General features: G+C 48.0%; 1 protein-coding gene across 1 annotated transcript in view; it reads left to right on the top strand.

Moving 5' to 3' along the window:
- EPHX2 (epoxide hydrolase 2) overlaps window positions 1-24922 on the top strand; it is a 70277-nt gene that overhangs the window by 4934 nt on the left and 40421 nt on the right. The window contains exons 2-10 of the mRNA XM_014608547.3: window positions 194-278; window positions 742-901; window positions 4543-4733; window positions 4893-5015; window positions 7069-7143; window positions 7646-7741; window positions 8789-8867; window positions 11514-11548; window positions 11921-11947. Of these exons, the coding sequence (XP_014464033.2) occupies window positions 194-278; window positions 742-901; window positions 4543-4733; window positions 4893-5015; window positions 7069-7143; window positions 7646-7741; window positions 8789-8867; window positions 11514-11548; window positions 11921-11947 (871 nt within the window). The remainder of the gene's footprint in view (window positions 1-193; window positions 279-741; window positions 902-4542; window positions 4734-4892; window positions 5016-7068; window positions 7144-7645; window positions 7742-8788; window positions 8868-11513; window positions 11549-11920; window positions 11948-24922) is intronic.

Below are 24922 nucleotides of genomic sequence, written 5' to 3'. Positions count from 1 at the left end.
TTGAGCTAGTGATATATTCCCATTGCTGTTCCCAGGTGCATCAAGGCCATTCTGCCACCCCTTTTTCCAAGTTGGACTCCACTATAGGTGGGTTCAGGGACAAAGCTTCTCAAAAGGGCCAAGTCTGCAGCCAGTGCTTGTCCTCATCTCTTCCCCCACTGCATTGCATTCATATACACATTTTAATTTCCAGGAACTTTCTAGAAAGCGTCATCCTGGAAGCAGGCGCTACTGGTCCCTATGGCCGACTGATGACAGGACAGATCACTTTGTCTCAGGTAAGAGATTATTTTGGGTGAACCTGCACAGCATGAGCATTGTGAAACCAGCCGGTGGAGGTGGCTTGGTCCCAGGCTTTGCTGGCGCCCGGCCTGGCCGGCTAAGAGATGCTTCTTGAATCGTGTGCCTTCAGATTTTTTCAGGACTGGGTTCGACGGTGGTAACTTTATGGGCTCCTCTAGCCTCCAGGGCAGGGAGGTAGAAGTAGTCAAACTATTTCAGATGAATAGGAATCTGGTGAGGACTGCAACGTAGAAAAAACCTTTACTAGCGCTGGAGTCATTGACCCAACCACGTTGTGTTAACCTAGACTTCACCAGAAGTAAACTTCTCATGATGGACTTGAAACACCATATCCCAACAGATGAACAGTTTTGAGGGGGTTCAGTTTCTCATGCCTGCGTGTTTTAACATATAACATGATCCCTTTTGGGTGATGGGAATGTCACTCTAACTTTTAAGCTGGTCACTGAGCTGGATGCAGATTGCAAGAAGGCTGCTGCTGCTGCCGGGATTTTTCTCCCAGAGGAGTTTTCCATGGCTCCAATCTTCAGGGACATTACGGACAAAGGGAGGCTCAATACACCCTTATTGGATGCTGCTGTAACTCTCCGGAAAAATGGTAAGTGCTGGTTACTTATAAGACGGGGGATCCTAACTCTGTTATGCAAGGAACTGGGAACGCGGCCCATTCATGTCACAAACTCGCCAGAGGATCATCTTTTAACTGTCCTGGATTCCTAGGTCAAAACTTGAACTTACTTCTGTTGCTGCTGGCCAGAAGGCAATGGCTGGACTACTTGGTTGTTTTCTATAGTGAAGGCTGACTTCAGTCTCTTCCTTCCTCCATTGTCAGTAAACCCAACTGTATTTCCCTGATGACTTTATACTGCAACCCCAAATGTATAGTTTGCCTGAAGGGGGTGTTGAATATACCCATGTTGGCCTAAGGACATAGGCAGGTAAGGTTTGGGGGTAAATGTGATATCTTTTATTAGACCAGCTAAATAGTTGGGAAAATTGTTCTTTACAAGCCTTTGGGCACAAAGGGTGTTTGGGCCCAAAGCTTGCAGAGAACAGTTTTTTTCAACTTTTAATAAAAGAGATTGCATTTAGCCAAAGAGCCTTGTCTGCTTAGTTTACTCTAAGGCAGGGGAAGCAGAATTTTTGGGGGCTGGCTCATGTTATAACTTGAGCGGTTGCATTATGGCTTCAATTTCCACCTCTAGCGCCCTTCCAAACTGAGATCCAGGTGGGTGCAAAAGCCATGCTCTAAGTGTGAAGTTGCATGTTACATTCAGATCATACTGAGGGTACTTTAAAATGTTAAAGTTCATTAACTCATGCCAGTGCTCTCTGAGCATCTCAAACCTTTATGCCACCTCAGGAGAGGGTTAAATTCTGGGCTGTGCCTTCTAACTCATGTTAAGGTAACTTTGGTCTGCTCCATGGAGATGCAGTGAGCAGCTTACAATCCTCCAGCTTCCCAGAATACATTGTATCTGGGTCATAAATCCAGTGCCAACAGCAAGCTGAAACAAATGTAGGGAATACTTTTGCAATATGCACTATGGTTTTGAAATTTCTTGCCCCTGGGTACTTATCCTCTACGCACTTGCATCATCCCATTGGCTTCCACAAGTCCATCGTGCTAAATATGATGGTCGGGGGTAAAACTTCTGATTCAGGATATCCTTAAACCTATGACTACTAGTGAGGGGGTGGGTTTGATACAAAGGGGATCACTCTGTATAAGCCATGCTATACCTTGCCTGTAAAGCAGTTATTCCCTGCCAGGGTGCTGTGGTACCCTGGGGTGCCTCGAGATCCTCTCAAGGGTTCACAAGATAAACCCAGAGTTTTTTAAATAGTGTTAAAAACATTCAGACCTGTTGTGGGCTTGCTGAACTCTTTGCAACAGCAAATGCTTTATTAGCTCTCTGCATTAAAAAAAGAGTGAAAACTAACATTTGGGACTTTCCCAGGATGCCTTGCATCTAAAAAAGTTGCAAGTCACTGCTGTAAAGCAGCTGCTTCTTGCTGACAGAGGCAGGATGCTGAGCTAGATGGACCATGGATCTGTACGGCAGTTCTTATCTGCTGTAGTACTGGAAAATGGCCTTGCTAACCTTATTCTTACCTGTACCTTTGGTCCCTGGGCCCCATCCTGTTCCAGCTGTTCTTCCCACACCTTTTACCTGCTTGCTCTGTCATCCTTTTCTCGTCAGCATCACTCCTGCACTCTGCTTCCTCTGAACGCGTGTCATGAAATTTTAGACATTTGCCAGCTCTCCAGCCAGGGAAGTTCCTGTGAAATCCTGTTATCTGTCAATAGGTTCGACTGTGGCTATTGCTTATGGTTCAAGCCATAGCATGGCCAGCGTATCACTCCTTCCCATGGCACACCTTTCCAAAGCTGTGTTCTCTAGGAGCCTATGGCAATCCACGTTTATCAACAACCAATTGCAAATCTTCTAACCAGTGAAGTTACGGGACTTGATGCTTAGATGGTGCTATTCATTTTCAAAGGGCTTGGATGATGTTTACTTAACAGAGTTTCACCAATTTAAATATTTTCTGTATGGCTACTAGTTAAGTCAGGTGTGCTGTCACCAAGCAAACAGTTAACGAAATGGTTTATCACATCTCAAGTCTGCATCCTTCAGTTGACAGACCATTTCCTCTCTTCTCTGATGTTATATTAGCTATAAGCCTGATTTGAAGCCTGCTGGCTTTAGCAACACCTGGATTGACAGGAAACCAGTTGAGAATACTTTGGGAAGATATGGGTGCAGAAACTATTGCTTTTGATTTAAAGATTGCATTGAGATCCCCATGGTGTGATTGCCTTGGTCTTTGACAGTGGCAGCTGTTGACAGTGTTTGGGAGATCAAGCAAAATTCTGCCACTTTTTGTTGACACAAGTCTCTACCAATGGCCACCTTCTGTTCTGCCTGCCTCAGTTCCATTGGTCATCTTGGTTGGATGTGTTTAAACGTGTATTGCCCTAAATAATGCAGGGAAGTTGTGTTGTCAGAGGTGTCCTTTCCTGCATGGTGCGAATGTGCTTCAGGGAATCCTAGAACAAAAGGGCCAGAAGAAGAACCTTAGGAGTCCATTTCATCCAATGCTCACAGCAGGACCATCCCTGTCGAATCCATCCCAGACAAGTGCTGGTCTAACCTGCACTGAAAAACATCCAGTGACAGATTCAACAGCCTCTTTTAAGGATGAAGTTGCGTGTCACTCTCGTCCAGACTAAATCTGTGCAATATGAAGTGGTATTAAAATTAGAAGGTGCTCTATGCAGTCGCACATGAAAGGTTAATGCTGTTTCTTGCCTGCACAGCACTTATTTGTCACTAGAAGGCTAGTGAGCAGGGGTGTGACTAGGAGCCACGGTACCTGGGCTCTGCCTGTGCTCTGGGGGTGGGGGGAGGATTTGGGAGCAGTGCATCCTGGGATGCTAAAAACCTGCAAATTGCTCATTTTATCTCTGGTGCGGCCAGAAGTTACCCTAATACGAGCTGGGTAGCACAGCCCAGAGTTAACCCTCACCTGAAGTGGTGTCACTAAGATGCTCACATGGCACTTTGCATGAGTTAATGAGCTTTTAAAGTGTGGACACCTGCATTTTTAAGTGCCCATAGTATAATCTAAGAGTATTGTGTAACTTTACCCTAAATCTCTAGCCACAGAATGAGAGAGTTCTTCCTAATGTCCAGCTTGTATCTCCCTTGTTGCAGTTTTAAACCCCTCATTGCTTGTCAAGTTGTCTGTGGATCCAGAATAATTGTTTGCCATCTTTATATCAACCCTTTTTGTCTTGAAGACTTATCAACTCCCTGCCCTTCTCCCAGGCTTGTCTTCTCCCCATTGAATAATCCTAGTTCTTTCAAACTTTCCTTGCATATCTTGTTTCCTAGACCTCTGACTTTTTGTTGTCCTCCTCTGGAATGGACCAATTGGACACGTCTTTTAAGGAGAGTGCCCAAAGTTGAGCACTGTGATTTCAGGTGACAGAAAGATCTTGGACTGAGAGCTTCCACAGGGAGTCTTTACTACCCGGAGTAGCTGCTTTGATGCCATTAGGGTCTCTTACATGAGTAGAGACTTGCAAATTCAAGCCCCTAGTTTGTCAAGCTCTTTTTTCCATCCTCTGGGGTAAAAACATGGTGATGTACTGGGCAGCCGGATGGTGGAAAGACAGACTTCTCCTTCTGCCCTCCCCTGGTAAGAGTCTCATGATCTCGCCCATTCCAGGATTCAAGACCTGTGTCCTAACGAACAACTGGATTGATGACACCCTTTGGAAAGGCAACATGGGTCTTATACTCTCTCTGTTGAGCAGACATTTTGACCTGATGATCGAGTCGTGCCGTGTTGGGCTCCAGAAGCCAGACCCTAAAATCTATGAGTATGCTCTGCGCATGCTGGAGGCAGAACCGCAGGAGGTGAGGCAAAAATGTCCTCTTTTAGAGATGAAAGACATGATTGGTGCTGGTTGAGTGACTTTTTTTTTAGCGGGGTACCCTGTAAAAATTAAGTCCTTTTCTGTTCTTCCCCAAACTTCCCTTCTGGCCCTAAATTCAGATGTTCTCTCTTGAACCCAGGTTATTTTTCTGGATGACATCGGAGCAAACTTGAAGCCTGCCCGGGAGATGGGGATAGCCACAATCCTTTACAGAGACCCGGAGACGGCCTTGAAGGAGCTGCAGGACTTGTCTGGTGTTCAGGTACGCAGTGGCTAAAGGCTATACCAGCCTTTGTGTCTGACTCCCTGTTCCACTCTAAGCATCATCAGTTGTTTGGTGCTTGGATACCATGGAGAGGGATACCATAGAGAATCTGCATCTCTGCATACAATCGGAGAAAATGAGGGTTGAAGGGACCTTGGGAGGTCACATCTAGTCCATTCCCCTGCTGCAAGCAAGACCAGCCCCAACTACATCATCCCAGCCAAAGCTTTGTCTACCTGGGTCTTCAAAACCTCCAAGGATGGAGATTCCCCAACTCCTCTGGGTAATTTATGGGATGCTTTTTCTTGCTCAGCCTATTATAATTTACACTGGTTTCCATGGAGCAATCTTTGACTTTCTACTACAGAGGGTTTTCCCTAGTAATGCTGCAGCTCTGGCTGTGATGGTCCTTTCCTTCTTAAGGTCCTGGGTCTGTTTTTGTTTGGCTGATTTTTAAATGCAAACCCATTTCCATAACCTGCACCCTAAAGTCTATTTCTTGAGCTTAATCACTACAAGGTGAGTCCTCCTTCTCTAAAAATTTGGATTAAAAAAAAAAAAAAAGTTTCAGGTTCCTAGTTTTGCAAATCAGATTCCTTTTCTGATGGAGCTTTTTCTAAATCGAGTGCTCTGCTTTACAAGTCTTTGGAAAAAGCCACATTTTACTCCTGGGCACACTATTGATGGTAGCCTAGGTTGACACTAACTCCATCGCTCTGTGACTGTAACTGGGATTAGAGTTTTGGCTCCAGTTCTGAAACCCCTTTTTAAGCATCTTGCAGTGGGGACAAGGCAGCCCAGCTTCTAAAACAGCAAATCAGACCTCTTGTCTGCAGGGCATTTTGTGGCAGCATTAGCAAAGTAATGAAGTTTAAAGATCTGGCAGCCCCAATCAGGTCTTCCAAAGGTCCTGGGTAGGGAGTTGCCAAGGAGACTTGGCTATAAGCCTGAGAGGTGAAGCCCTGTAAGAGATTAAAAACGGTTGAGAAATGAAGCAGAGTGGGAAATTTAATGAGAGGGGAATGAGGCTAATAAGGTCAAGCCCTGCACTCTAGAAAGAGGCTGCTGCTCCTGCCTTATGGCGCTCCTGATTTGTAACAGTATTCGGCAAGTCCAAGCCTCTGACTCATTGGTTTATTTAATCATGCTGAGACTGGATCCTGCTGGCACAGAGCGTTTTAGAAGCTTTCCACATTTCTGCTTTTCCTAGCCTAATGCAATGCTTGTACCTTCAAAGGCTTAGGGCAGCAGGGTCCTTGTTCTCAACAGATCCTCTGTCCTTTTTCCTTTGGGCTGGATCCTTCTAGCTCACTCCCTTCATTCAGCATTGCACAGGGAAAGTTACCTGTAGCTAATGGTTCACCAAGTTATTGGTTAGCTTTGGGTGGACTCTGTTACGCTGAGTGTACTGTGACTCTGACCTTTGTTTTCACACTAAATCCAACGTCCACACAATATTTGCCATCTACAAAATACTTTGAAGTTTGAAACTGTACAGTGTCTACATGCCTGGTAGGTAATCAGGGCCAGGTGACAGTACCATAAGAAGAAGTCGTTTAACATCTTTGATAATCCAGTTTTAAACATGCTGTCCTGCCAAAGTGCATCTCTGCCAATATGCCCACTGTTTCCTTGCATTTCTTACCAGCTGTCTCTGCCTGCTGTTTCTGGCCTCAGATTTAATCCCCGCCCTGAAAACAGATTGTCTAAATTTTGTCTCTCATGCTTATTGAACACAAATGGGATTCAGATGGTGATGGGTATTCCTAGGTTGCCACCTTTATGCAAGTAGCCTTCATCATAATTGCTTTGGTTGGACGTACAAGTCTTGCCAAAGGTTATTGGCAGTGTTGCACTGGGCCATGAAGGGCCAGAGGTAGCTGCAGCCACTCTCAAGGAAGTCTTAAAATGTGAGGTTGCTTCAAAGCTGGTGCCCTAAGGGGGCTTCAAATGATCTGCTGCAAATACCCTGTGGTAACCGGGTGGCTGGCAGCAGGGTTAGATGTAGCAGTGTTGGTGTGGCTCTGAGCTTCCTTTGTTCACCATACAGCTTCTTGGCCAGGAAGAGGGATTGCCAACTGCCTGTGACCCTGCCAATGTGAGCCATGGATATGTGTCAGTCAAGGTAGGCTTTCCAGTGGGGTTAATCCTATCCTGTATTGATAGTTGGGTGTAGCAGCATGATGACAGTGATGGATGGCCCCATTAGGACTCCTAAGAGGATGCCCTTGCTTCCATTGCAAGTGTCTGAAGGATGTGAATACCCTTCCTTGGTCAAATGCAGTGGGCTAAAACTAATTCAAGTTGGGTATAAGCTGGTGGTCAAAAAAGGCTCTGACCATGTGATGCTAGCCATTACCCTGTAGGCCATTCTTTAGAAGATTAAATTGCTTAAATTGGGCCTGGAGGGAGCACCGGTCCAGGTGCTACAGTGGATTAGGCTAGGGACAGGTAGACTCCAGAAGGGTAGGGAATACGTTTATAGGCTGAGGACCCCAAGTACCTGACATTTGGGCTGTGCAGCTGGGTTGTGTGCTCATCTACCCAAAGACCCTGGAGTGTAATAAATGTGGCAGATTTTCAGCCGTAGCTAGGGCATGAATTATAAGGAGCTATCTCTTTTCCAGCCTGGAGTCCAGCTGCACTTTGTGGAGATGGGGCAGGGCCCAGTGGTATGCCTGTGTCACGGGTTTCCTGAATCCTGGTTCTCCTGGAGGTATCAGGTAAGGCTAATACTTGGGAAAAGGTTGCCAGAAATCTGGCTTCTGTGGGAGTCAAGAGGGAGGAATGAGCTATAGGGCAGCACAGCATTTTCCCATCTCGCATGGACCAGAAGGGATGGATTTTTGTCTGTTCTTCCATGGTCCCATCATCTCTACAGTGCTATGACCAGCAGCAGCTCAGAGGTGTGGGGACTGGCCTTTGCAGACCTAGCTATAATGGGATGCTGTGTCCTACCAGTGTGCTGGCTGGTGGAATATCCCTTGCCAAGCTGGGAGACTTTCTGGACCCACAGGCCAGGCTGGCTACCTCAATGGCCTCTGCTGAAAGGTGTCTTATAAAGGGGTCAGTGCTATACTCTGCTCGCATCTCAACACAGAGGTGGTGTCTTGACTCCACACAACTCTGCATGGCCCTTCTGTTAGTCCTGTCCTCTGCCTACCCATGGCTTTGCACCCCAAGCCTGCTCTGCTGTCCCATATCTCGCCCTCGCTGGTGACTTGCACCACATGCCACTATCCACTCCTGATGTCTGTTCATTTAAAGGCTCCAATTAAAGCCTTTAAAGCCCACTCTGGAACCTGTATCCAGGACGCAGTTCTGTATTGACAGGCCCTGCTCCCTGAACCTCCTGCCATCTCACTGATTCAGTGTTTAATGCAAGTCCACGTGTGCCACTTCATCTCCTTCAGTTTCTGCTTCTCCCTCTAGATTCTGCACCACCCCATGGCCAAGACTTGATATCAAGCTATTTTTACTTGATATTTGAATCCCCTGCTTGTTTTTTTTTTTTTTTTTTTTTTTTTAGTAAGAAAACCTCAGTCTACTAATGGTTGGCTAGCTTGGTTCCTTTACTAGAGCACTGCAGTGTTTAATGTTCATATGACTCTCCTTCCCAGTATACTGTGCTGGCTTTGTAACCCAATAGCCTTAGCTGCAATGGGGGAAAACAGTAGGCAGCTGTTTGTATGTAAGCTGGTATAGGCTCCCAGCTATTAGTTCAATTAAAGCTCAAGGTTTTTATTTGAGGTCATATGTTTCTGCCGTAGATCCCTGCATTGGCTGATGCTGGCTTCCGGGTCATTGCTTTGGATATGAAAGGCTATGGAGATTCCTCTGCTCCACCAGGTGAGGGGTTGGGAATGGAAGATCATAGAAAATGAGGGTGGGAAGGGACCACAGGGGGGTCGCATCTAGTCTAACCCCTGCTCAAAGCAGTACCAGCCCCAACTACATCATCCCAGCCAAGGCTTTGTCTACCCAGGTCTTCAAAACCTCCAAGTTTGGAGGTTCCCCAACTCCTTTTGGGTAATCTGGTCCAGTGCTTTACTATCCTCCTAGTGAAAAAGTTCTTCCTAATCTAACGTCAACATCTCTTGCTGCAACTTGAGATCCAGTTCAAGATTATCCCATTGTCTCACAATGGGATCGCAGAGAGACAACAGCAAGGCGCCAGACCACCAAGCATTGACCCCAAGATGAACTGGATGCGTCTAAGTCGGCAGGCCCGGATGAGCTCCATCCGAGGGTGCTGAAGGCACTGGCTGACGTCATTGCAGAGCCACTGGTGGGGAATATTTGAACACTCGTGGCGCACGGGCCAGTTCCTGGAGAACTGGAAAAAGGCCAATGTGGTCCCTATTTTCAAGGAGGGGAGGAAGGAGGATCCAGGCAACTACAGGCCAATCAGTCTCACCTCCATCCTTGGTAAAGTCTTTGAAAAGATTTATTAAGGCTCATATATGTGAGAGCCCAGCAGAAATTATGCTGAGGTGAAACCAGCACGGGTTCATAGCAGGTAGATTGTGCCTGACTGATCTAGTCTCTTTTTATGACCAGCTTACAAAACACCTGGATGCAGGAGTAGGGGTAGGCATCATTAGACTTCAGGAAGGCCTTCGATACAGTATTCCACCCCATACTGGTGAACTAATCAAGAGGCTGTGACCTGGATGATTACACAGTCCAGTGGGTGGTGAATTGGCTAGAGGGTCGCACCCAGAGAGTCGTAGTGGATGGGTCGGTATCGACCTGGAAGGGTGTGGGCAGTGGGGTCCCGCAGGGTTCGGTCCTTGGACCGATACTCTTCAATGTCTTCATCAGTGACTTGGACGAGGGAGTGAAGTGTACTCTGTCCAAGTCTGCAGATGACACAAAGCTATGGGGAGAAGTGGACACTCCGGAGGGCAGGGAACAGCTGCAAGCTGACCTGGACAGGTTGGACAAGTGGGCAGAAAACAACAGGATGCAGTTCAACAAGGAGAAATGCAAAGTGCTGCACCTAGGGAGGAAAAATGTCCAGCATACCTACTGCCTAGGGAATGGCCTGCTTGGTGGCACGGAAGTGGAAAGGGATCTCGGAGTCCTAGTGGACTCCAAGATGAACATGAGTCGGCAGTGTGACGAAGCCATCAGAAAAGCCAATGGCACTTTATCGTGCATCAGCAGATGCATGACAAATAGGTCCAAGGAGGTGATACTTCCCCTCTATCGGGCGCTGGTCAGACCGCAGTTGGAGTACTGCGTGCAATTCTGGGCGCCGCACTTCAAGAGGGATGTGGATAACCTGGAGAGGGTACAGAGAAGGCCACTCGTATGGTTAAGGGCCTGCAGGCCAAGCCCTATGAGGAGAGACTGGGGCACCTGGACCTCTTCAGCCCCTGCAAGAGAAGGTTGAGAGGTGACCTTGTGGCTGCCTATAAGTTCATCACGGGGGCACAGAAGGGAATTGGTGAGGCTCTACTCACCAAGGTGCCTCTGGGGTTTGCAAGAAATAATGACCATAAGCTAGCAGAGAGCAGATTTAGACTGGACATTAGGAGGAACTTCATGATTTAGAGTGGCTAAAATCTGGAATGGGCTCCCAAGGGAGGTGGTGCTCTCCCCTACCCTGGGGGTCTTCAAGAGGAGGTTAGATAGGCATCTAGCTGGGGTCATCTGAACCCAGCACTCTTTCCTGCCTATGCAGGGGGTCGGACTCAATGATCTATTGAGGTCCCTTCCGACCCTAACATCTATGAATCTATAAGATGGGAAAGAGGTGGACAAAATTCTTTGCCTTGCCCTTACCCTGTGTGGCAAGGGCTGGGATTTAGCTAGAGTCATACTGAGAAACTGAGAGTTTTGGCCAAATTAATAAGTGGTGGGTGTTGTTGGCAAGAAGACCTAGTCTTCTAGACTACTTGTGTTTCCTTAGAGATGGCTGGATGTTCATCAACTGCTGCCACACTCCTAAGTATGGTCTTGAGTGCCAAAGATAGTTAGGTGCTTTAAAATACAGGTGGTAGTAGTAGTATTTCATAGAGTCCTAGAGAAGCGGGGCTGGAAGGTACCTCCAGAGGTCACATGTAGTCCAACTCCCTGCCTGAGGCGGCAGAATCAGCCCCGTCTAAACCAGCTCAGACGCATCCATTTTATAAACTCTTCATAAAATTACCGTCAGCCCTGGCACAACATAAGACCTTACACCCAAACCTGCCATGGGCAAAGCAGGGGGACCGTGGCAGCCGAAGTCCTGCTTCTATAAAAAGTTAATATATTACATTGTGGTATTTGTAGCACAAATCCTTTTTTGCAGGCATTGAAGGAACCTAGTCCTACAAACTAGCCTGGGTCTACTGTCTCGCCAGCTCCCTATCTGCAATAGACATCTAAATCTAGCTCTGTGTACTTCCCTGACTCAGCCAGGGTGTGCAAATTGGGGGTGTAGTGTATATGGCTGCTTTGTAATATTTAATTATACAACACCAAAATAACCCCTGGTTTTATTTGCAGACATAGAAGAATATTCTCAGGAAGAAATATGCAAGGTAAGAAATGAGATCGTAGCTGCTAGGACATGCAGATGCTTATCACTCTGGAGCTTAAGACCATGTTTCTCAAAGTAGTGGTGAATTTTCTCTAACCCAGTTGATATCCTCCTCTGCCATTTGGAGGGGTCCAGGTGATGGAGGACATCTCTCTTATACCTGAGCTCGCTGGGTAGGGAGGAAGCCTGCTAATTGATTCATCTGAATGTTGTTGACCCTAATGAAAGTTGTATATATCCAGCTCTGATAGTGGCTTGCAAAATTTTATACTGCTAAGCTAGCTTTTCCTAGGGTCTCTTGTGTGTCCTGGGATCTTATTTCTTATTGGATAAAAAATCTGACTCCTTTTTTTGTTTCCCTTTTACCCCACAGGATCTTGCGGCCTTCCTGGACAAGCTGGTAAGAAATCCCCCACGATTTATGATTTTGCTTTGATTGCTCTGAGATGCTGTGTCTGCCTGAGCCCATGCAAGTGCTCCCAAGCGACTTGGGGCCTGGTGACCCAAACTTGGGCCCTGGTGACCTTCAGCACTACCATCTGCCAGGTGCCGTCTCCTGAGAGAAGCTCCCACTACTCTCCCGCCATGCATTGATCTTTAGAAGTAGATGCAAGAGGCTCTTGTGTGATACAGACCGACTTAGGCATGCTCTGTATGAACATCCCTTGGGGCTCCACCTTCCCTACACCCTGTCCATGCACCAGCTTGTTGGTGTCTTGCTGTGTGGGGTTGGTGGCCTGGGCTGTCAGGCACAGGGCTGCTGTGGAGTGGCCGGAGGACATCCAGCCCCAGCTCTGTGTATGAGTCTTAAACAAAATGTCAGATGCCACTCACAATTCAAGTCTGTTTCAAGAATACAGTCCAGCTCACTGGGACTGCTCCCCTTGGATGAGCAATTTGACCCTATCCAGGTATAGTTCTCTGCCTGGAGCTCCTGGCCCTGGCAGCAGTAGCGAAGTAATCTCTCCCCAGTATAAAGAATGAAACAAGCTGCAGAAATAAAGCAGAAGAAACGGGGAGGCAGTGCCCTTCCTCCCACTCGTGCTTCCCTGTGGGTTGCCGAATCCTTGGGTCCTTGGCCCCTCCATTCATGCCAGTCACTTGCATCCTTCCCGGTATGGGTAGTGCCCTCTCTTGGCGTTCCCTCGGCACCTCCAGGATACAGCATGACTAGATGTGCTGGCTGGGAGCCTGCAGCTGCCATGCTACTGTCCCCTGCTTCTCCATCCCATGCCAGCTCTTGTAGCCACCTCCCAGTGCCGGCTAATGTCGCACTCCCGCGCTGTCCCAGCTGCACCAAAAGCATGCTTAAGAATCACGCAGGCGGCCCTGGCCGCTGTTCTGCACCTCTGGCTGCTGTACCTGTGGCAGGTAAGTTGGTTTTTTTTTTTTTTTTCCTGGTTTTGGCACCCCCTGGACTGCTTGCTAGGGCCTCTGGCGTCCTCTCACTGCCCCTCTGTCCCTGGCACCGGGGTTTCCAGCCCCTCCAGCCCATCGCCCTGCAACAGATGCATCTCCTTGATGTTGCCTTTCATAAATCAAAAAAGACTTATCTCCCTGCCTGGTCTGAATGAAACCTATTCTTATTTGTGCGTCTTACCTGTAACTTCCTCATCCTCCTTATGAGACAACCTAGATCACTTGCCTGGGGAGGGAAGAAATGAGCTGGGAAATGTCTGCAAAATTCAGCCTCATTGATACTTCTATTACAGAGACAATAGGATGGTCCCTGGTGCCTTGCAGAGCAGCTAGAGCAGATGTCTTAGTCAATTCTGCCTCTTGGCTATGATGAAGAGTAGGAACGGCTTAACAGCAGATAGTCCTCTGTTGAAGGCTGGGGTTGCAGTATGGCAGTGGTCGCCAGCCGGTTGATTGTGACTTGACTGGTCGATCGGGGAATGAGGAAGGTGCCTAAAGGCTTGTGAAGGGAATGAACATAGACAAACTGGAGAGAGTCCAGCAGAAGGCAATGAAAGTGGTTGTGGGGCTGGGGGACAGGACTGGTGAGGAGAGGTGAGGGAACTGGATTGATTTAGTCTGGAGAAGAGAAGACCGAGGGGGATTGAATAGCAGCCTTCACCTCCCTGCAGGGGGGCTGCAAAGAGGATGGAGCTGGGCTGCTCTCAGTGGGGGCAGATGATGAACAAGCAGCAATGGGCTCACATTGCAGCAAGGGAAGTTGATGTTGTATATTTAGGGTGGTGAAGCATTGGAACAGGCTCCCCGGGGAGCTGGTGGACTCTCCACCCTTGGAGGTTTTAAAGACCTGGGTAGACAAAGCCTTGTCTGAGATGATGGAGTTGGGGCTGGTCCTGCTTGGAGCAGGGGTTGGACTAGATGTGACCTCCTGAGGTCCTTTCAACCCTCATTTCTATGATTCTCTATGAAGTCTGAGGTGGGGCAAGGGTGACTTTACATGATGTATGCAATCTTGTGAAGGGCCAACATGGGAACTGCGGCTTGGGTCCCCTTCTGCCTCCATTCTCCTCTCATGGCCTGACCACGTAACCCAGGCTAATCTTCTGGGAGATATAGAAGCATTGCCAGCATATCAAAGGCAGTGATTTTTCCCCTCTATTCAGCACTGGGGAGGCCGCATCTGGAGTCCTGTGTCCAGTTGTGGGCCCCCACTGCAGAAAGGATGTGGACACATTGGAGAGAGTCCAGTGGAGGGCAGTGAAAATGGTTGGGTTGGCAGCAGGGCAATAGGTCCACCACTCTTCTATTCCCAAATTTCCAGACCTGTGGTCTGGAACTGGCCCACAGGCTGGAGGCTGAGCACCCCTGGTTGAGGCTATGGATGACATTTTAATCCCTTTCAAAGAGGGGGTTCTCTCTCTGGGAATGTCTCAGCTATTGTGTCTGCACGTCCCTATAAGGATACAACCAAGCTAAATTCCCATTGCTTGAACCCTAAATGCTTCAGGGTTACAGCTGAATGGGCTTTGCAGATGCAGTGAGCATGGGCATTTTGAATAGGTGACAGTACAGCATTTGGGGCATGCAACCTCTGACTGGCTGCTGTGATTTCTATGGAAACCCCTCCATGGAGAGCTCCTTTCACAGGCTCCCTTGCACCTTGGAGGGAGAGCATGGGCTGGGTCCTGGTTGAACCCAGTCTGGCCACTCCTAGGTTAACAGGATTGGTGATCAGTCTCCTCTCCTATGCAGTTCCCATCTTGCTGACCTGCAGCGAGGGAGGGGGCACGCTCCTTTCTGATCGATGGTGCAGCGTGTGGAAGAGAAGGCGATGACAAGGCCAGCAAATTGTCGCTGCCTATATTAAATATAACGTTCCCTCTTCTCGCACCCTGCGGGCCATCTATCTACCTTGACAATGTAATTAGGCCGGTGGCTTCATCCCGCTGCCAGAACTGAATCAATCTCCATTTCATCAAGTGAGACTAAGAAGAGGGAGCTGCAAATGTCAATACCTGCAGGGGATTTTCCCGGTTAGCTCATAAAAAAACCTCCCGAACTTTTAATGTGGTATTAAAGGGTTGTTCCTTCATGAAATGGCCCTGGTAATAACTGGCTCCTTGCTCAGCAGTTCTTTCCTTGTCCCAGCTACAGCTGGGTAAAACTCCTTGACCAACATGTGAGCTCTGACAGCACCTATGGTTTTAATGCAACATTTTACTAATTTTTTTAATCTAATTTTCCAAAATTTTATGCTTTTTTTTTTGAGGACAATCCCAATATCTAGAAACATTTGGTTATTTTGAAGGGGTGAGAGCATCCTTGCATGGAATCAAAGCCTGTAATACATTCTTTTTAGGCTTGTTTTTAAGTTCAAATGGCTTAAAATTAAAAAAAACAACAAAAACAACAACCCCCCCCCCCCCATAAAACAAAACAACCAAGGAGTTTGATTATCACCTGCGTGGTTCTTCTTTCTTTTCATGCTTGTAGCCTCAGAGTTTAAGGTCTGGAGCTTGTCCTGCCTTTCTCTGGAGGGCAATTCTTGTAGGCAACAGCTGTGAGGTTTGGACTTGAGGGAGGTTTCTTAAAAATGTGGCCATTTAAATGACTCATTTCTTTTTACTCCCATGACGCCATTATTTAAAATGCCTGAGAGGAAATCAGTCTAATGAGTTCCTTGTTCTTTCTGAACAGGTTTTTAATAAAGAATGCAATATTTGGGAGGACAGGCGTGTATACTAAGCAATTATTGCCCTTTGGCCGCAGGCATTGGCAATGCCGGGGTCACTTCTGTAGGGCGTTCTTGGTGTTTCTGGTTTGTGCAATGTGGTGGATGAAGGTTTGTAAGTGGTGATTTTATTTATTTTGGGGGTGGGGGGGTGGGAGAGGGGAGCTTTCTCTGGATTGCCTATGAACATCCCAGCCCAGTGTTTCCTAATTGTCATGCCCCAGCCCCCCTCTGGGCTTTTTTCTTCCTTGGATTGAATGAGCAGACCCGTTAGGGTTTTAAACCTGATGTGGTCTGGTCGAGTAGTTCTGGCACTGGAACTGCAAGTGTCCGCACTGAAAGCTCTCCCACGGCGGTGGGCCCCCTTCCTTTTGCTGGTTCAGCACCACCAGCCCATGGGCTGAGAGTAGCCCTCAACTGGCTGGAGGGACGTGGAGATGTCTGTGCCTTTGGCTGGGTCCTGCAGCCCCTTCCCAGAATGTACATGGCAACTGTCGGCACGATGGAGCTGCTCCTGAAGTTCCCGGTGTATGTGCTTGGTGTCTCTTTAGGTGGTGCAGCCTCCATCCTTGGAGGTTTTGAAGACCCGGGTAGACAAAGCCTTGTCTGGGATGATCTAGTTGGGGCTGGTCTTGCTTTGAGCAGGGGATTGGGCCAGATTTGACCTCCTGAGGTTCCTTCAACCTGAATTTTCTATGACTCTGATTCCTGTCTGCCTCCTGAAGTTCTGGTGGCAAAAACAGCCTTGTGTAGACAAGGGCTAGGCATGATATGGTGGATAATGCCGTGTTAAATACTACTTGAGAGTCCACTGCTTTTTAAAGCCTCTCTTTTTCCCCCCCCCCCACCCCAATGTAGATAAAGCCAGCTCAGGAAATGGGAGGCTTCCAAACCACCCTCGGTGCCTTGTGCATGTGCTATGCATCTGTAGGTGGGACATGGGATTGGACGTTGCCTTGGAGGAAAGGGGCATCCGTCGCTATTGAGCAGGGAGTGAGGGGCACGGCTTCTGCATTAGACCCGCCTGGACCTTCAATGCTGGAGGCTGCAAGGGAGAAAGGGACAGGGGGGAAAAACCCTGCTCGGACCCTGTTCGCTCTCCCTTTCAGCCTTTGCTCTCTGCTTCCGTGTGACACAGACTGGGCAAGATGGACTTACAGTCTGATCCAGCACATTGCAGTTTTTGTGCCCTAAGTAGGGATGGAGGGATGCTCTCTCCAGCTGCACAGATGCTGTCCTGTCCTCTTTCAGCTAGATCTTCCTGCAGAGCATCAGCTCACTGAGGCTGCTCTTAGCAGTGGGTGCAAAGGGAGTGGCAGGGGAGGCTTGAAACTGAGAAGCACAATTGCATTTGTAGCATGGATAAAATATCTGGGGATAGCCTCCATGCTTGTGGGCCACCTCCCGTGCCTAGCTAGTGATTTGGTGGCAACATGTCCCTTGATTCCCATCAGGCTGCAGTGCAGCCAGTGACTCTGCACCTCGCTGTGGAAAATTGCCCCCATGTAATTGTGTTGTTTTGAGGTTGGTGCCATGCATCTCTCCTGTAGTGACCTGCTGCTCAATGCCTCTTGTGGAGCAGAGCCCACCCTTGGTGCTGAGCTCAGGATCAGTAAATTGGTTTGACAGCGAGGGGAGAAGGGAAGAGAGGCCAGCCTCATGTCTAATGCTGCCTGCAAAAAATTGGATTTTTTTTTTCTTTTTGCCTTTTGCTTTCACTTCAGCCAAACAGATGTTGTGCAGGAAGACCAGCCTTTCAGTCCAGGAGCAGCGTGTGTAAATAGAGGGTTCCTACATAGCATTTGTGCATTGGAGGGTCTCCTCTTCCCAGGTCCTGTCCCCTCTGGTGCTCATGATGGACTTGTGCTGATGGACTCGTAATGCTTTCTAAAGCTAGAAAATCCACTAAGCCACTGACAGACATTCAGTTAAAGGCATGGTGCAATATGGTCCCCCGCCATCCCAACAGTTGTCTCCAGCCATGCACATATGGCAGGAGGTGTTGCTGTGGGATTGGGGATCAGATCCCAATCGCACCCTATTGCTGGTGCAGGGGGAGCACTGGCAAGTAGCAAGCTAGGTGCCCAGTGTACCCATAGCTCTGAGCACCAATCAGCTGAGAGCCCTGAAGGGCTCCCATGCACATCTGAGGCTGAAAGCACTAATCAGCTGATCGATGTTGGCCACCCTTTCAATTTAAGGTGTGATGGGAATCAACCACAAAAGTTATGATGCATTTTATGTAATAATTTTCAGCTTATTCCCCGTTTTATTCTACCGTTCATTACATGAACATGTGGCTGGGTTACTATGCAAAATGTGATTAACTAGTTAGTCATTTAAGTGTAACATCTGCCAAGGGCCTTAGGCTCAGATTGGGAAAGATTGGAGGCAAGGGAGATTGTTCCAGTAAATCTCTTAAGTACACATGTAGTTCCCAGGGCACACAAGCATGTTCTTAGTCTTTTTTGCAGGAACACTTGAGTCTTCAGTCTGATCTGCTGACCTACATATGCAATTAATGGACCTGGATTTTTTTGGAGAAAATTCAGGCTCATTAAGCGCTCTGAGGTGCAATCCCGCTCCCCCCACATCAGGAGCTAATTGCACATTGTCCCAACCAGTCTTCATGGGGAATGCAGCAGTCACAGCTGCCAGGACAGCTCTCACAGCCATGTGGGCATTGGGATAGGTCCCAGTTCCACATGTGGTGGGCAGACGGCTGCCCCTAGAGCTAGCATAGCTCTCCCCTGGCATCGGGGTTAGCCAGGCAGCAGCGGGCCCCCTGCTGCCTGGGCTGACTGGGAGCAAATTGCTCCTGGTCAGCATCTACATGTGTGCAGTAACAAATACATCATTGATCTAGTATCTGTTTTTCCTGGTACAAGCAAACGGTGTGTTAGCCTAACTTACTGCACAGTAAGTTCTGTGCATGTGTAGATGGTGACGCTTTATTTACTGTGCATTAGATTAACTTAATGCGCAGCAAAGCATTGTGCGTAGAGGTGCCCAGCATCTCTTAAATCAACATCTCCTTGGGCCTTAAAATAAAAGCTGCTCTTTACAATAGAAACCTTGCAAAAGTGAGTCTGTTCTGGAGAAATGGAGAGTGCTGACAGGGCAGGGTAAGACTTGGATCCTAAATCTGGACTGAAGGTTTAAGCCCTTGAAGTGGTTCTGTTGACCAGCACAGTGGTTTGAAGTCTAATGGATAACCCTCCCTACAGGGAACAGGTTGGACTGGGTGAGGAACAAGGCTCTCGGAAAGTGGTGATGTGTCCCTAAATATGACTGTACAAACACGAAGCTGTCTGGCAAAGCCTTCAGGGGAGGTGATGAGATGTGGTTCATTGGTTCCAACACGCACGTGGCCACTGTGATTAGACAGGCATCCATTCAGGATGGTCCGGGACCAGCAAATCCTGTATCTCTGCCAAGGGTTAGACTCGGGAACCCTTGGGATACCTTCCAGCTCTGTGGACCTTAATGAAGACCTCCAGGATCTTGGAAGGGTTGGGGTTGAAGAACATCAGAATGAACCTTTTTCAGCCCCTTCCAGTCCTGTGATGAGGCAGAAAGTACTGGAGGTGACCAGTTGGACTTGTGCAGCTGAAGGCTTGGGCTCTGCAAGATGCTGGGCCACATCCCAGAGTGTAGGTCTGTATGACGAGGACTGCTGGCATCTCTCAGTGAGGGAAGGCTCATTTTGGCCAGTGACTAGTTGGTGTAGTCTGGCTATTAAACTAGCAGCACAAAGCAGGGCTGGCGCACACGTAGTTCAAACTCAGCCTAGGCCGAGTACATGCATCTCTTTTTATAAACTTAGAGTCCCATTTTGTACTTATAAATAAGCAGGATCTATTCTCTGTGTGCGGGCCGGGGGCAAGCCGGGCCCGTCTTTGTGCATGCGGGCTGCGGCCAGCAGCCCGGGCACGCGGGGCCGGAGAAGACCGGGGGCGAGCTAGAATTAGTCACGGAGGCGTAACGGTTGATTTAAAGATTATTTACTTACACCCAAGATGGTCGCGGTGTAGTCTGGACAGTTTCCAGGTGCAGCTCCGCTTAAATCCTCGTTGGAGGACTATGACAAATTTGGTTCTTTGGCCCCGGAGTTGTTAAGGCTCCACGGGTTTGGTAATTTCTTTCCCACAGAGTTGTTGAAGCTCCGTGGGTTCGGTTCGGCTCTCTGGCCCCAGAGTTGTTAAAGCTCCGTGGGTTCGAATCTTGAGTATACAGGAAAGGGATACGTCTAGGATTGTGCTCGGCGATGGGGAGAGGCCAGAGGCTGTTTAGACCTCTGTTGCCTTCTTAAGAAATGCATTGGGTCCGTAAGGATCCGCAGCGCTTAGAGATCTTCACACAGCGCGAAGTCTCCTCCTCCTGGTGAGTTCTCCAATTCCTCCTCTTGGTGTTCGTGGAGTCCTCCAACTTGGGCGGAAACCACTCAAGCTCTTTATACGGCTAGCAAGCCAATCGCTAGCTGCTATGTTTGCGTGCATTAGAATCGGCCAATAATGTGGCATGAATCTTCATACAAATGGCGGGAACTTCTTTGCACCGTGCATTTCTGAGATGCAAAAGAAATGCACCATGCAAAGAAAGCTACAAATTGGCGGGAAATTCTCCGTTGCACCGGAGTTCTCTATTGCAGCAGAGAACTCCACCGTGCAAGGAAGCTGCAATTTAGCGGGAACATAATTTAGCAGTGCCGAAGCGCACACAAACAAAAAATCACAACTTTGTGTTGTGACACTCTGCACGAGGTGAGATTGAAGTCTGTCTCCGGCCACTTGTAACCCAAGATGTCAAACACCAGCCACTAGGACAGAAGCATTTTGTTACAGGTCCAGATTAATTTGTACCCATTTGTTCTTAGCCATCCTTTGAAGCCGTCTCTGACCCACTGATAACTCTTATTACATCATTGAACACTTCAAAAACTCCAGAAAACTGTAAAGATACTAATGTTCAGGATTTTAAAAAAAGGGGGTGGGGGCGACTTGGGTAAATATAAGTAAAATAGTGGGGGAGAAGGTATCGGGTTCGCTCTGTAAGGCCTCTGCCACACATTACATTTATTGCATGATCCCTCAGTTCATTACTTAATATATGTAGACCAGCCACACTCCGGATATAATTATTACACCATAAAAATGGCCATCCAGCTATAAAAAGAGCCAACCAGCTACCAAGTTAGTGCTTGAGAATGTGTAACAACTTTGTAACTAGTTTCTATCCAGCTTTCATTTGAACATGTGGCAGGGCTCTGAAGAACTGAAGGATGGGATTGGTAATGCCAGTTGATCTGGTTTCATGGAAAAAAGAGGAGGGCCTATCAACCTGATTTGGGATGACCAGGCTGGCTAATGCAGGTAATTGCATGGAGATTCAGTAGCTAGTTTTAGATGGTTCTAATGCACTTAACTGTGCGTTTTAAAATTTAAAAACCCCCCAAATTATAGCCCTGTGCGTTAACAGCAATGAACATTTTAAATGGCTTAAGAACTGGCTGACAATTCTCAAGTCTCTGCCAGTGGGGAATGGTTGAATGGAAGCATTGATGGAGAGTTTCACAGGGCTCAGTAATGGATCTCACACTATTCAACACTTTTAATCAATGATCTGGGAAATGACTTTAAAACTGCTGCTGATTTAGAAGTGGCAGAGTAGTGAATGACATAGATAGAACATTTGTATGAAGCAGGCTGGATAGCTGGGAAAGCCAGGTCTCTTAGCCCGACGAAGAGTATTTATACCTGAAAGCTTGCAAAGAAATTTTTTTCCAACTATTTGAGTTGGTCTAATAAAAGATATCCGATTTACCCAAAGAACCTTGTCTTAAAACCAAAGGCTTTTTCATGCAGCCAAGTGCAGAGCTGTGCATTTTAGAGTCGGGAGTGTGGGTTATAGCTCCAGGCTGTATGGGGCATGGTATCCCGGGAAGAAGCGACTCAAGCATCATGGTGGACTGATGACTCTATATCCGAGGTGGCAACCTATGGCCTGCAGGCAGGATCCAGCCTATAGAGTTGCCGCTCTTGGGGATTTGGTAGCGAAGAAGCAGTAGTGAGTAGGAAGAAGAGACTGTTTTTATACTGATAAGATACTAGAGTAGCATGGACAGTGTTGTGGTGTAAAATGGGAAAAAAAAATTGGGAAAGGGTGTAGAAAAGAGCCCTCTGAAATGCACTTGGGAGCTTGGAGGAGGGGGGATACTTTTTACTGTGAAATCTCAGATCTTATCCAGATTTTTTCTGTAAACTAAAACTGCAAGTCATGAAGAATACCTTCACGTACAAGAAGAAGGGTCCTGAAGTGGCTGGTTACTCAAAAGTAATGGACAAAGCCATAACAAGGTTCAGCGGCCAGATGAATTCAAGTTAGAAATGCGGCACAAAGTCAGTGAAGCTGGTTATAACCTTGGCACGAGGGGAGTAGCGAATTCTCACATTCTTGATGGCATCACACCCAGATCCAAAAGCTTGCTGGAAACTATGATTTCCATTAACTATACAAGTTACTGCACTCAGCGCAGGAGTTGCCAGAGGAAACGTAAGTTTTTTCGCATCTTTTGTACTGTCTTCCTTTGAAGCGCTTCTATGCTGTGATAAGGTTATGGTATCCACGTGGTAGCCATATTGGCCTAGAGGAAAAAGCAATCAGGATTCCTAGTAGAGGTGATATCTTTTTATTAGACCAACTAGATTTTTGCAAAAAAAAAATTATTTAATTGCAAGCTTTCAGGCACGAACACCCTTCATCAGGCATCGGAGAAAAGAGTGTAAAGTTCTCCTGGGTAGAAATGAAAGCTCACTTTCATAGGAGAGTAGGAAGTTGCTTAACTTTACAGTGTGCTGCTGAGGCAGAGAGGTGCTGTCCTCACTGACAGATGGGAATAGTCTTGAACATGCCTTGGTATTGAAATCAAGCCTCTGGGTTATCTTCTACCCCCTTAAGTCCATGAGCTGCTCCTCCTTATCTCTGCCTTGTAGCCTGTGCTTCAGCTACGTGGTGGAGTCCTTCTAGGAAGGAGTCTGTCCATTGCTTGTCTCTCCTTCTGTGCTTGGCTCAAATTGCACACAAGCAACGGGAAAACGGGGTGCTGGAGTGCACTGTGGGATTGCAACTCGTGGTCTTTTCTGCTGGCTGCTTGCAACCCCTATGCGAGTGTGAGACTGCAGGAAGGTGACCTAGGACTAGGTAGCACTTAACATTTGCTCCTTACTAACAGTGCAGATGGCTTAATCCCAGGGTGGCCAACCAACACAAATGGCATGGGCAGCCTCTGCGTGTGGCATGTGGCCCATTGGGGAGGGGACAGGCAGCGCAGTAGCAGACTGGGCAGAAAGCAGAGGAGGATATCCAGCAGGGGGTAAGGAGCAGAAAGCAGAACGGGCAGGAGACGGGGATTAAAGTGGTGCTTGGAGGGTGTGGGGTGAATTTTTTGGGGGTCCCACTAGCCTAAGTGACTTATCCAAGGTCATAGGGAGGCTGTGTCCTAGCACGGGCTTGGAAAACAGTAGTTCAACCTTAGGGTGGTGGGTGTAGGGCAGAGCTTGTCGCTTCACTGATTATAATTTCCTCCTCTCTGCGCACGGTTTTTGTTCCTGACCTCCGTGCCCCAGACTTGGGTGGCCTTGTTTGTGCAAACGGTGCGTCCCGCCAGGCTGCTGTAGGCGCTCGTGTTCATTTCCCGTGGCCTGATTGGAAAATAAAGTGAGTCGCAAGGCAATTACCGCAGTGGGATAGGAGTCTAGAGAGCCGGGGTGGGGGGTGGTATCGCTATCTGAGCTGCATTTGCTATTTCAAAGCTAGCTCTGTCTCCCAGAACGCCAAGGGCAGCAAGCAGGAGACTAGCTGAGAGGAGAGACCTCTGGCCACCCCCCGTCTAACGCCATATTCTCGTTACTGATTTTCTACACACGAGCTCAGCGCCCAAATGTCACTGAACAAAGACATGCGGCACGCAGATGAGAAGATGCTGCTGTTTTGTCTTGCTTTTCCCCCGGGCCCTCGAGGGATTTCCATGGAGGCAGGAAGGACCTTCATCAACAGCGTGCCATCTCCAGCAGCCAGGGTAGCTGGTTGTCTAGCTCAAGGAGGTGGAGAGCTATGTAGCGTGCGAGGAGCAGAGCTGGAGCTTGCTCTTCTGGGTCGTTGTCCTCTTTTTGGGTCCTTTCTGGCTTTTCTTGAGCCTTAGGGCTACAGAAGGAGACTGGACAGGTGGCTGTGAAGTGAGCCCCAAAACGGGGCTCGGGAAGCCTGCTTGCAAGAGGCAGTCACAAGACCCAGGGCTCTCACTCAGGACACCTGGGTTCACGTCCTACCTCTGTCCCTGACTTGTTTTGAAGCCTTTGCAAATATTACTTCCTGATTCCTGTTCCCACAAAAGCATCCTTTGCCTTATCAATTCAAGTTCTTTGGGCAGGGGCTTTTTGCTGCCGCATGTACAGCACTCCACAGGGCTGCAGGGGCTGGAACTCAATCCCTTTACTCAGGTCAGTGGGCATATCTACACATCCATTAGCATGCACATTAAATCTGGTACCTTCAGGCATTTATACACATACTTATTTTCTAGCGACACACCGGATATCCGCCGCTTCAGATTAATCGAGTCTGCTCTGTACACGAGCTGAGGGGAACTGCACTGCACCACGTGCAGGTGTATAAGTGGCAAAATGCGCATCAGCACACAGAAAATGGCAGTGGTGTGCTTTTGGACTAAAGCACCTCTGAGAGGTTTTAGTTTAAAAGTGTGCCAATGCCATTTTCTCAGTGCTGATGCGCATTTTGCCACTTATACGACTGTACGCATCGCAGCGCCAGACACTTTTCAAAGCACCCAGCGCTGTGACACAGACGGGTGTAAAAATGCCCTCCATTGTGAAGTACTAGAAAAATGTGTGCTAGGCTATTTTAATGTATGTTGGCTAAAGAGCACCATTTTTTGTGACACTTTTAATGCATGTTAAAATAGGCTAATGCGCATTAAAGTGCACATGTAGACGTGCCCAGTGTGCTTTAACCGAAAGAACTGAGCCAGGAGGGGAATTCAGTTCCTCGGGCCATTCAAGTCTTGGCCTCTCTGCCCAGGGGCCAACCCCAGTGAAATGTCTTGGGGTGCAGGTACATGCCCTTTTTTGTTGTTCTGGGTCTGGACAGAGACCTTACTAAACTCATCTCAGAGGCCCACGTGGGCTCGTTGTCCCTCTCTGATACCTT

This window comes from Alligator mississippiensis, chromosome 1 (assembly GCF_030867095.1).
Source record: "Alligator mississippiensis isolate rAllMis1 chromosome 1, rAllMis1, whole genome shotgun sequence".
NCBI classification, from domain to species: domain Eukaryota; kingdom Metazoa; phylum Chordata; order Crocodylia; family Alligatoridae; genus Alligator; species Alligator mississippiensis.
This window is presented reverse-complemented; position numbering and strand designations above follow the sequence as displayed.